General features: G+C 51.7%; 1 protein-coding gene across 1 annotated transcript in view; it reads left to right on the top strand.

The window, feature by feature from the left end:
* The window catches only part of Smo (smoothened, frizzled class receptor), a 28,080-nt gene extending 16,248 nt beyond the window's left edge, over positions 1-11,832 (top strand). Inside the window, exons 2-12 of the mRNA XM_041675317.1 lie at positions 4,669-4,874; positions 5,520-5,729; positions 5,908-6,080; positions 6,359-6,578; positions 6,671-6,794; positions 7,899-7,991; positions 8,370-8,478; positions 8,915-9,100; positions 9,497-9,645; positions 10,105-10,239; positions 10,393-11,832. Coding sequence (XP_041531251.1) covers positions 4,669-4,874; positions 5,520-5,729; positions 5,908-6,080; positions 6,359-6,578; positions 6,671-6,794; positions 7,899-7,991; positions 8,370-8,478; positions 8,915-9,100; positions 9,497-9,645; positions 10,105-10,239; positions 10,393-10,826 — 2,039 coding nt within the window. The 3' untranslated portion in view covers positions 10,827-11,832. The remainder of the gene's footprint in view (positions 1-4,668; positions 4,875-5,519; positions 5,730-5,907; positions 6,081-6,358; positions 6,579-6,670; positions 6,795-7,898; positions 7,992-8,369; positions 8,479-8,914; positions 9,101-9,496; positions 9,646-10,104; positions 10,240-10,392) is intronic.
* The last annotated feature ends 757 nt before the right edge of the window (positions 11,833-12,589 follow it).

Here is a 12,589-nt window from a genome sequence, read left to right on the forward strand (position 1 = left end):
TTCTTAGTGTGTGTGTGTGTATAAGAATATGCGCGCGCATATGAGTGCAAGTACCCAGGGTGGCCAGAGAAACAGATTCCCTCGGAGTTGGAGTGCCAGAGTTTGTGACTGCCTAATGTGGGAACTAAACTTAGGTCCCCTTCAAGAGCAATGTGTGCTCTTAAGCACTAACCCATCTCTGGCCCCTGGAATTTTCTTTTATATAAAAATTGGAGGGCTGGGGGCTGGAGAGATGGCTCAGTGGTTAAGAGCATTGCCTGCTCTTCCAAAGGTCCTGAGTTCAATTCCCGGCAACCACATGGTGGCTCACAACCATCTGTAATGAGGTCTGGTGCCCTCTTCTGGCCTGCAGACATACACACACACAGAATATTGTATACATAATAAATAAATAAAATTTTTTTTTTAAAAAATTGGAGGGCTGGAGAGATGACTCAGAGGTTAAGAGCACTGACTGCTCCTCCAGAGGTCCTAAGTTCAATTCCCAGCAACCACATGGTGGCTCACAGCCATCTAGAATGAGATCTGGTGTTCTCTTCTGGCATGCAAGCATACATGGAAGGAATGTTGTGTACATAATAAATAAATAAATAAAGCTAAAAAAAAACTTAAAAAAAAATTAGTGTGTGTGTGTGTTGGGTGGAGACTTTTCCCCTCTTGGCACAAGTCTTTAATCCCAGCACTTGGAGGCAAAGAAAGGTGGATTTCAGGGCAGCCTGGTGATCTACTAGTGAGTTTCAGGCCAGCCGGAGCTACATAGTAAGATTTTGTCTTTAAAAAAAAATTCCTTGGATAGTTTTTTCTTAAAGATTTATTTATTTATTATGTATACAACCTTCTGCCCCCATTTATGCCCACACGCCAGAGGAGGGTGCTAGATCTCATTACAGATGGTTGTAAGCCACCATGTGGTTGCTGGGAATTGAACTCAGGACCTCTAGAAGAGCAGCCAGTGCTCTTAACCACTGAGCCATCTCTCCAGCCCTGCATAGTTTGTTTTTCAAGTGTGAAATAATAAAATATTTAAAATTAGAAAAAAGACTGCCTAATACTTCCCCCTTTTGTATTTTAAATATATTACTTAATAAACATTCCATAAAATCCTCCTCCCCACCCCCTTTAAGACAAGGTCTCATATATCCCAGACTAGCCTTTGACTTAGTGTGTATTATTGTCTAGGATGAATTTGAACTCCTGATAATCTGGCCGTGCTGGGATTACAGGCATGCACCACCAGGCCCAGTTTATCTGGTGCTGAGGACCAAATGCAGGACTTTGTGCTAGACAAGCATCTTTCGCCAACTGAGGTGCACCCCAGCCCCATGCTTCTCTTTTGTAGTATTGTGAGTTAAGACGAAAGCGTAGTTGTGTGATATTAAAAACTGTTTTGCCGGGCGGTGGTGGCGCACGCCTTTAATCCCAGCACTCGGGAGGCAGAGGCAGGCGGATCTCTGTGAGTTCGAGGCCAGCCTGGTCTACAAGAGCTAGTTCCAGGACAGGAACCAAAAGCTACGGAGAAACCCTGTCTCGAAAAATCAAAAAAAAAAAACTGTTTTATGCTGGGCGTTGGGGGCGCACACCTTTAATCCCAGTGCTTGGGAGGCAGAGACAGGCGGATCTCTGTGAGTTCGAGGTCAGCCTGATCTACAGAGCTAGTTCCAGGACAGCCAGGACTGTTACAGAAAGAAACCCTGTCTGGAAAAGCAAAAACAAAACAGCTGTTTTATAGAAAGCATAAAGTTGCGTGACTAGTCACCATATTCAAGATGGAGAATGATCTCATCTGATTTTATTTTATTTTTTTCAAGACAACGTTTCTCTGTGTAACTCTGGCTGTCCTAGAACGCACTTTGTAGACCAGGCTGGCTTCAAACTCAGAAGTCTGCTTGCCTCCCAAGTGCTGGGATTAAAGACATGTGCCACCACTACGCAGCCTATTTTCTTTTTTAAATAATGTTTTATTACATTGTGTGTGTGTGTGTGTGTGTGTGCACGTGTTTGAATGTGTGCAGATGTATGTGTGTCCCATGCCATGGTGGACATGTGGCAATCATATGGCAGCTTAAGAGAGTTGGTTCTCTCCTTCACTGTGTGGCTGCAGAATTCAAAGTCAGGTTGCCAGACCTGGTAGCAAACTCCTTACCTACTGAGTCATTGGCACCGGCTCCCAGTCCACATGGAAGCAGACAGCCTGGTTTACAGTGGTTCAGCAGAAACAACTTTTTGTCTGAAGGATGGTGCAGAAGTGACGTGCATTAAATGGACGTCATGCCGCTACTTTTGAATTTGGATCTTTTCCCGGGCTAGCACTATGTGGTCTGACTTTTCTTTCCAGATGCTGGGCGGCAGCCATTAGCCACAGTCCCAACTCAGCCCTTTGATCACGTGGGGAAGATATTCAACACGCTACACACAGCATACTGTGTTGTTAAACCTGACTGCTCAGTTGTTTATGGATTCTAAATGCCTTTTCTTCTTAGTATGTCTTTACCTCATGATGTGTTCGTGGGGACACATCCTCCTCACAAGCCAAGGCATCCTGCACAGCCCCCTTACGGTGGCCTCCCGGCAGCTCTGTTTGCCACTTAAAGCCGCGGGCTCAGAGTTTCCCCGACCAGGTCTTCCCTCGAGGTGATATAGGTTCCCAGGTGGTGGTGGCTGGCATCAGAGGAGAATATTACATCATAACTGGCAGGACCTTTCTTGGCACCTTGGAGTATTCTTGGAGCTGTAAAGCCTGAGGGTAGTCCTCGGACTGGTACTAAAAACAGCTAGTCTTTCTGTTAGTCCCTGATAGATGCTGTGCAAAATACATATGTTATACCATTTCTCACTCCGCCCAGTGTCCCACCATGTAAATCTGTCATTTCCATTTTACAGATATGGAGACTGAGGCCAGAGGTAAAGTACTTTGTTCCAGACCACACAGCCAGGGTGTGGGGGGGCCAAGATCTGGACCCAGGCAGGCCAATCACAATGTCCATACCCCTTACTCCTGTGCTCCATTGTTCTCCCCCTCCCCGAGAGAATGGTTGCCTGCCCCAGCATCCCTAGCCGGACAGTGGGACAGCTATCCACAGTGGCTCTCATGCCCTCAGAAGATTCTCCGAGTACAATTTCTTGCCTGAAATGTTGGCATTCCCAAAGTAGGGGTGTAGAGGGGTTCAGGAGGGCAGAAAACAGCAAGCTGAGACCTGGGATGAACATGTCAACACCTAGGCTGGGTTGGGGGTTGGGGAGACATCTGTGTGTCTGTGCTGACAGCATCTGTCTTTCCTCCCTGTGCACTGGACAGAGCCTCTTCTGTTTCTCTCCATCTGACCTGTTTCCTCCTCTGGCTCTGGAGTTCCTGGCTCCCCTGAGTACCTCCTCTTAAACCCCCATCTCTTCTCTCTCTGCCTCGGCTTGGTAAGAGGATAAGGGGCTCTGGGAGCTGGGCACGGGGAAACATCTCTTGGTTTTGGTGAATGGGTCGCACAGCCCTTCTGTATTGGGACAGAGAGGCCTATGGAAGGGTTTAGTCACTCCCCGACCTGAGGTTCAGTCAGAGACCTACCACCCCTCAACAGGGTATTCCAAAGTGGCAGCTGTTTTAAGAACTGGTAAGTGAATCGTAGTGTCGGCAATAGTGAATGAGCCCCAAGTTTGACTTGCACAAAGTGAGTACACTCATGTAACCAACATCTAATCAAGAACGAGACCGTGTGGGGCTGGAGAGACGGCTCAGCAGTTACGAGCACTTGCTCCTGCAGAGGACCCTGGTCAACTCCAGCACCAACATGGCAGCTCGCACCCATCTGTAGCTCCATTTCCAGAGGATCCAGTGCCCTTTCTGACCTCCGTAGACACCAGGATACACATGGTGTGAACATGCAGGCAAAAGACCCTCACATAAAATAAAATATATACATCTTACAAAATTATTTTTTTAAAAAAGTTAGACTACGCGCAGAGATTCTGGCCCTTCTCTTCTGGCTGTCTTTTAGTTGACACCTCTGGAGTTGGGAGTGCATATCTTTGTTGTCACCGTGACCTCAGGGTTTTGCTGGCATTTAGAGAGCAGGGTCTGGTTGTGCCAGTTCTCCTGCAATGTATGGGGCAGGCCTGGAGCACCAAGAGTGCTCTCTCCAGGTGTCCTGCCGTGCATGGGGCAGGCCTGGAGCACCAAGAGTGCTCTCTCCAGGTGTCCTGCAATGCATGGGGCAGGCCTGGAGCACCAAGAGTGCTCTCTCCAGGTGTCCTGCAATGTATGGGGTAGGCCTGGAGCACCAAGAGTGCTCTCTCCAGGTGTCCTGCCGTGCATGGGGCAGGCCTGGAGCACCAAGAGTGCTCTCTCCAGGTGTCCTGCAACGCATGGGGCAGGCCTGGAGCACCAAGAGTGCTCTCTCCAGGTGTCCTGCCGTGCATGGGGCAGGCCTGGAGCACCAAGAGTGCTCTTTCCAGGTGTCCTGCCATGCATGGGGCAGGCCTGGAGAACCAAGAGTGCTCTCTCCAGGTGTCCCACAATGCATGGGGCAGGCCTGGAGCACCAAGAGTGCTCTCTCCAGGTGTCCTGTTGAAAAATGAATGCTATGGCAAAGGTTGAGGAGCAGGGGCTACAGCTGTACCAGTGGGTCAGTGTGGAGGGGGTCTTCGCCCCAGTGTACCCACACTATCACCATTTCCCAGGCCTCCGGAATGCCCCCCGCTGTTGGGCAGTGATCCAGCCTCTGCTGTGTGCTGTCTACATGCCCAAGTGTGAGAATGACCGAGTGGAGCTGCCCAGCCGCACCCTCTGCCAGGCCACCCGAGGCCCCTGTGCCATCGTGGAGCGGGAGCGAGGGTGGCCTGACTTCCTGCGTTGCACCCCGGACCATTTCCCCGAAGGCTGCCCAGTAAGTGCTCTATGGGGCAAGATAGGGTGGTCTAACCTGATCTAACCTGGCATAGAGCGACATTGACCTGAATACAGGGTAGCCAGAGATGTCTCGCCTAGGAGACCCTGGGTCTGTAGTCACAGACACAGGAACCACACACACAAGCTGTAACCTACTGTCTGGGTCTCTGTGAAGGCTTCTCTGTTGACCCGAGGTAATTAAGTTCAGCATGTGGTTCTTGAGTGTTCACCATTACGGAACACTGTCTTCAGGGACTTTTGTTATAAATAGGAGTCAGGGCATACATACATAGAGCACTGGAAACAGGAAGATAGAAGGGTGTGAGCTAGTGTGGGTTGGAAAAGGGACGTCTGAAGGGAGAACAGAATGATAACGATGATACTGATTATCATTTTCTACATACAAATACCACTGTAGGAACTTCAACCTAATCCTTAGGCCCTATCATGAGGTAGGGGCTACTCTCTCCGATGTGGAAAATGAGATACAGAGTAGTCAAATAATTTGTCCAAGGCTGTAGACCCATTGAGCAGCAGGTAGATGTCCAGTTAGCATACCTGCTCTTGCTGGGTTTCCCAAATGAGAGCCTCAACCCTGACTTCCGTCTCCCCTCGGCGTTTCCTTTCTCCTCTCCTGTGCCAGAACGAGGTACAGAACATCAAGTTCAACAGCTCAGGCCAGTGCGAAGCCCCGTTGGTGCGGACAGACAACCCCAAGAGCTGGTACGAGGATGTAGAGGGCTGCGGGATCCAGTGCCAGAACCCGCTCTACACCGAGGCCGAACACCAGGACATGCATAGCTACATCGCGTCCTTCGGGGCGGTCACAGGCCTCTGCACACTCTTCACACTGGTGAGCTGTGTTCAAGGGTAAGGGCCTGGGACTTTGGACAGCCCGAGGCGCAGGGGCTCTAGAATGGAGTTGCTCGTTAGGGTACACATGGAAGATTCTGGGGCGGTCTTGGGTTCAGATCAGGGCATCTGCAGCAGAACAAACCCTCACATCACTGCACGGCTGCCTCTCCCTTTAGGCCACCTTTGTGGCTGACTGGCGGAACTCCAATCGCTACCCTGCGGTTATTCTCTTCTATGTCAATGCATGTTTCTTCGTGGGCAGCATTGGCTGGCTGGCCCAGTTCATGGATGGTGCCCGTCGGGAGATTGTTTGCCGAGCAGATGGCACTATGAGATTTGGGGAACCCACGTAAGTATTTTGGGGACCCAGAGGCGAGGATGGGAGGAGAAAGACTGTAGTGACAATTCTGGGTAGGATTTAGCACTGGCTTCTTGTGTTCAGTGTTGAGACCATGGCTTTAGTCTCAGCACCGAAACTGTCACTGTCTCTTCAAAGAGATGTGCTCTAGAGCCTCTTCACATCTGGCCTGTGTCCTAAACTCCCGGGAGCCCTCCACGATTCAGTAGACTAGGACCTGGGCAGGGTGGAGCAACCTGGCAGAAGAGTGACATCCCACATCTTCACAGCTCCAGCGAGACCCTGTCCTGTGTCATCATCTTCGTCATCGTGTACTATGCCTTGATGGCTGGAGTGGTCTGGTTCGTGGTCCTCACCTATGCCTGGCACACTTCCTTCAAAGCCCTGGGTACCACCTACCAGCCTCTCTCAGGCAAGACCTCCTACTTCCACCTGCTCACATGGTCACTCCCCTTTGTCCTCACTGTGGCAATCCTCGCTGTGGCCCAGGTATAGTGAGTGGTGGCAGTGGGGGCGGCTGAAAGGGGCGAGCTTGGAGGAAGGGCAGGAACTAACTTTCCTTCCGAACCGTCCTGCTCCAGGTAGATGGAGACTCCGTGAGTGGCATCTGTTTCGTGGGCTACAAGAACTACCGCTACCGTGCTGGCTTCGTGCTGGCCCCCATTGGCTTGGTGCTCATTGTGGGAGGCTACTTCCTCATCCGAGGTGAGTGAGTCAGCCAGAGCCAGCCAGGTAACGTGGAAGTAGGAACGGGAGCTTCCAGCTCTTCTGCCTTCCATTGACAGGAGACCTAAGTCCTTGGTTCAGTATGGAAGCTGATGCCATAGGCAGGACAGTACCTCTTCTTCCAAAGCCACAGCCAAGTTCTTGGTTCTTTTGAGGGGAGCTTGGGCTGGGTTCCAAACCTTTTTGTCCCTTGTCAGGGTGTACTTGTGTGATGAACACCCTGGGACTCCTAGCTGATCCACGTGGACCATCTTGGGACCATTGCTTGTGTGTGCTCACACTAACTTGAAATACACTGTCATGTTTGGAGCTCGGTTTCCAAGTCATTTCATCCCTAACATACACAAACAGTTTCCTCAACATGTACAGATTTACTGGTCCCTAACTTCCCCGTCTCAATCTGTCACCCCGTGATTTGCCTTGGTTTCTAGCTCGTTTCTCTTGGTTTTCTTCGTCAGTTTGGGTTTCCTCCCACTGAACTGCCAGCCTTCTGTTCGGCCTTCTTCCCTGCCTTTCTGGGGGAGTGTCCAAGCCTCTGCTGTAGGCTGCGCATCTGCGCCATCTCATACGGTAGCCAGTAGCCATGGATGTTGAAACGAGGCCAAACTGGGGTGCTCTTTGAGTGTAAAAAAACAGTACATTCGAGACTTAACATGAAAAAGAAGGGAAAATACAAATTACATCACTAATACTTTGTCATGTGGAACGTAGAAGCGGTTCTATTTTAGATATATTTGGTTTATGAAATAGAGTAAAAGTATAGTTTCTTTTTTCACGTGGCTTCTAGGAAACTTGAGGTTTTATGTCCGTCACACAATGTATTTCTGTTGTTGATGGTTTCCATCAAAACAGCTTTCCTCTGGTTTCCTCTCTCTGTCCTTGGCTGTTTTCTAGGCTCTGCCACAGTTACCCCAGCCCATAGCCTACTGCCAACGGCTGTTCTCTCATTCTCTGGTTCCCCAAGGTTTCAGTCAGGCTGGGCATAACTAGTCGTAGGACTCCACTGCCATGGGCCCTCCCTCCCCAGCCCTCCCGGGAGAGTGGCTTCTCTCCGGCTAATGCCTGAGCTGTCTTTCTGCTCAGGGGTCATGACTCTGTTCTCCATCAAGAGCAAGCACCCTGGGCTTCTGAGTGAGAAGGCTGCCAGCAAGATCAATGAGACCATGCTGCGCCTGGGTGAGTAGTGCCCAGGGGACTTTGGTCAGCTCAATGCTCCTGGGGCCTCCAGGATACAGAAAACCAGGGAGAGTTAAGAAAGTATCCAGGGGACAAAGCCAAGGTGTAGGTGATAGTGGTGGTGGCAAGGTCCTGTAAGAAGTGAAGAATCCAGGTTGGTGCCAAGAATACTTCCACAGGCCCATTTCCTCTCCGTGGCCTCCCATAGTTGCCTCCAGAGCCTTCTGGATTTATTTGGAGGATTCAGTCAAGACCCAATCCCAGCATGCAGTCACACTGGACTTGGCTGTCTTCAGTACTCGGTGGGGCAGTCGCTCCCCTCTCTGGTGCTGCTACAGTGTCTGCTCTGGTAACCGATCCTGCCCCTGAATTCCACAGGCATTTTTGGCTTCCTGGCTTTTGGCTTTGTGCTCATCACCTTCAGCTGCCACTTCTATGACTTCTTCAACCAGGCTGAGTGGGAGCGTAGCTTCCGGGACTACGTGCTGTGAGTGAGGGGCCCTGAGTTTGGTTGTGGGGGTGGCAGAATTGGAGCTCCAGCTACAAGGCATCATCGCATTCGCTCGCGGTCATTCTTGGACTTTCACCTTCCGGCCTGGGAAGGCGTAACCCAAGTGATGCTGGGCTCCTGTCCCAGAGGTTTGATCTGAGGCTCAGACACCAGTAGTTCATAAAAGCTCCCTAGACGATTCCAAAGAAAGTCAAAGGGTGCAAGAGGTTTAGTTCAGTGGTAGAGTCTACACCAGTCTTACAGCCTGGATTCCGTCCCAGCACTGACACACACAGACATATAGACAACACCTCCAGCCAGGGAACACCGGGAGAATCTCTCTGGGGCTGAGCTCTTCCCTAAATGGATTTCCGTTTGGGCGCCTTCTTATTGGATCCAGATAGCCTCAGCTGTTGACCTTCAATCACCACAGGTGCCAGGCCAATGTGACCATTGGGTTGCCTACTAAGAAGCCCATTCCGGACTGTGAGATCAAGAATCGACCCAGCCTCCTGGTGGAGAAGATCAATCTGTTTGCCATGTTTGGCACTGGCATTGCCATGAGCACCTGGGTCTGGACCAAGGCCACACTGCTCATCTGGAGGCGCACCTGGTGCAGGTGGGGTCAGCGCCCTCTGGTCTTGTCCTTCCTGTCTCACCCTCAGCCCCATGGCCTCACTTGAGGCCTTGTCTAATCCAAAACACAGCTGGGGCAGCTGTTTGCCAAAGCACCCCCAGAGCTGTGTGGCCAAATTCTTTGCAGCTCACCAGTGCCCTCTAGTGACCACTCCTGTCCTCACACAGCTTGGGCCCGAGCTGAGTGTAAGAGCCAGTTTTCTTCAAGGAGGGCCCACGGGAGCCTTGCATTCTAGGTGTGCTTGGTTACAGTGAAGGCCTCAGGCTGTCAGGGTCCTCACGACTGCAGGTCCTTAGGCCTAGAATCCCAGGCCTTTCTGTAGATTTGAAAGAAAGCAGCTGCTCCTCCATGTTCCAGCCCCGCCCTTTCTGTTCTCAGGCTGACTGGGCAGAGCGACGATGAGCCCAAGAGGATCAAGAAGAGCAAGATGATAGCCAAGGCTTTCTCTAAGCGGCGTGAGCTGCTGCAGAACCCGGGCCAGGAGCTCTCCTTCAGCATGCACACTGTCTCCCATGATGGGCCCGTGGGTGAGCCTCAGTCTCTTCTCTCGCTGAGACACTTAACTGCCACAGTACCAGACCTGTCCCACCCAGGACACGTGGGCTGTCTGGCAAACTGAGGAATAAGGCACTCCACTCACTTCCAGTTTGCTCCCGTCTCCCCAACAAGGGTCCTCCCCCATTTCTTTCTTCTCCCGGCCTGTTCACTGCTACTGCGGTTCTCTGAGGAGTCGAATCCCCTCCCCCTTCTTGTCTGCCATCTCCAGTGGCTTTTCTGGGCCAGTGTAAGTCAGGGTGCTGGTTCTGGACTTGCGGGCTCAGGTTACGCCTCTTGGGTACCAGAGGCTGCTCCCCTCCGGTTTTGAATGGGCAGCGACCACTGACTACAGGGTGGACTCTGTCGGCGGCAAGGGGAGGGACTGGCTGAGAGGATGGACGTGTTACAGAAAGGAGGACTCACTGTCCACTTTCCTTTCGTTTTCAAAGCGGGTTTGGCTTTTGACCTCAATGAACCTTCAGCTGATGTCTCCTCTGCCTGGGCCCAGCATGTCACCAAAATGGTGGCTCGGAGAGGAGCCATACTGCCCCAGGATGTGTCTGTTACCCCTGTGGCAACTCCAGGTATGAGGGCTCTAGCCTCTGCAGGAAGGGGCAGGGGGCACAGAGGATCTGAAGGGGTGTCAAGGTTTGGGGAGCCTAGGGGTTCTGGTGGGGGAAGGGTGGCAAGGACAGAATTAAAGTCCCACACTCCACTGTGTTTTTTCCTCCTGACAGTGCCACCAGAGGAACAAGCCAACCTGTGGCTGGTGGAGGCCGAGATCTCCCCAGAGCTAGAGAAGCGCCTGGGCCGGAAGAAGAAGCGGAGGAAGAGGAAGAAGGAGGTGTGCCCACTGGGGCCAGCTCCTGAGCTTCACCACCCTGCCCCTGCCCCTGCCCCCAGTGCAGTTCCTCGGCTGCCTCAGCTGCCCCGGCAGAAGTGCCTGGTGGCTGCAAATGCCTGGGGAACAGGGGAGCCCTGCCGACAGGGAGCCTGGACTCTAGTCTCCAACCCCTTCTGTCCAGAGCCTAGTTCCCATCAAGACCCATTTCTCCCTGGTGCCTCAGCCCCTAGGGTCTGGGCTCAGGGCCGCCTCCAGGGGCTGGGATCCATTCATTCCCGCACTAACCTAATGGAGGCTGAGCTCCTGGATGCAGACTCAGACTTCTGAGCCTGCAGGGCAGGTCCTGGGATGGGAAAGATGCATGCACCCTTTTCTGTGGCTCTTCTTCCTGAGAGCACACCTCTGGGGTCTCATCTGACAGAGTCAGTGGGCCACGTGCCGGCTAGAAGAGTTCTGTGTGTCTGCCCCAAAGCACCGGACTGTGGGAACAAGCTGAATATAGCCATTGATATGTCTCCTGTCAGGAGTAGGACCCCCCCCCCTTGTCTCTGCCCCAACGACTAGAGTCTGGCTGGCAGTGTCAGTCTCCAGCAGAGCTGTGCTGAGGCAGGAATGGCAGAGGCAGGGGTGACATGACCCAGAGTGGGCTGTGGTGGTCAGTGAGGCAACCAAACCCATGTCTGGCAGATGAGGGCTGGCTGCCCTTTTCTGTGCCAATGAGTGCCCTTTTCTGGCACTCTTAGACCAAAAGTGTTTGTTGTGTCATTTGTCTTTTGTCTAAGTGGGGACAGGACTCTCTTCCTCCTCTTCCGGGTAGTTGTGATGACCACTCCCATAAGGGCTATAGCTGATCTCACAGGTGGCCCTACCCCAGACACATCCTCTGTTTTCCTGAACTCTCTTCCACATTCACATCTCCCTTCCACCAGACTAACCTCTTCCTGCTTAGCACCCTAAAACTGCAGCGCGTGTGCACGCATACACACACACACACACACACACACACACACACACACACACTTTACTACTGAGCTCAGTCTCCTGCTGAGAGATTGGTTCCACTCCAGGCCTCTGAGAGACATGTTCTTTCTTCCGCACGTCCATCCAGTGGGGATGGACCCTCTGACTTAAGGGGCTATGTTGGGAAGTTTCTATAGCTTGAGCTAGGCACAAAAGCTTCTTCTGACTTCTGTATCTGCTGGGAAGGGGGACACCCCACTTTTTTACAATGTCTAGTCGTGTTCATAGTACCCCACCTGTCAAGAACCAGACAGCAGGATGTCTTAGAAGCTGCCTGGGTTCCAGGTCAGGGGATCGGTATGAGAAGAAGAAATATAAACAGTAAATAAACATTTTTGTATAAGTTCATGTGTGTTTCTCTGCCCAGCCCCATCTCTAGCCTATGTACCTGGTCTGGATCTTCTATGTGTTCCTAAGGTTTTTTGATCAGTGGAGAGCTTGAACTGATGAGGTTATGATTGAGTCAGATGTTGGGCTGATTCGGCTTATTGTGGGGCTGCCCTCTCCAGCTCCTTGGCTCTAAATGGACAAAAGATCCTCTGTGGCCACAGCTGCATCCTTAAGCACCGAACAAGAGAGTCAAGGACAGACATGCAACAGGCCTTGGAGTGGCCGTGGGAAGTGAGTGTTTCCCTGGTGGTGTACAGATGGGCACAGCTCTTGCCAATCCCAGGTTCCACCTTTGCAGCCGATGGCATGCTCTGCCTTCTAGCAGATGTTAGGTCGGTGCATTTGGGTTCACAGCTTGCTTTCTGGGCAATCAAAGGGAGTCAGAATCAAGGGAAGCTTAGTTTTGCTTCTTTAACACGTCAGCAGGAGATTGGGAACAGCATTCAAGAAACTACACTTTACAGCAAGAAGGGCTGTGGAGGAAAGGCAGTGAGACCCACAGACCCGAGAGTCACTGAGTGCTGAGCTCTGTTTCAGGAGAACCTCCTTCGGCGACGTGTGACGGGGACACCAGGATTTTCATCAGAGCCAGATTTCAGGGAGAAAAGAAAGGACATGTTGATTTTATCCTAGGTAGCTTGTAGACATATTATATCACTGATACTTAACACCAAATATTA

The sequence above is a fragment of the Microtus oregoni genome, unplaced genomic scaffold (assembly GCF_018167655.1).
Source record: "Microtus oregoni isolate MIOR12 unplaced genomic scaffold, Mior012 000026F_ref0000081, whole genome shotgun sequence".
Lineage (NCBI taxonomy): Eukaryota > Metazoa > Chordata > Mammalia > Rodentia > Cricetidae > Microtus > Microtus oregoni.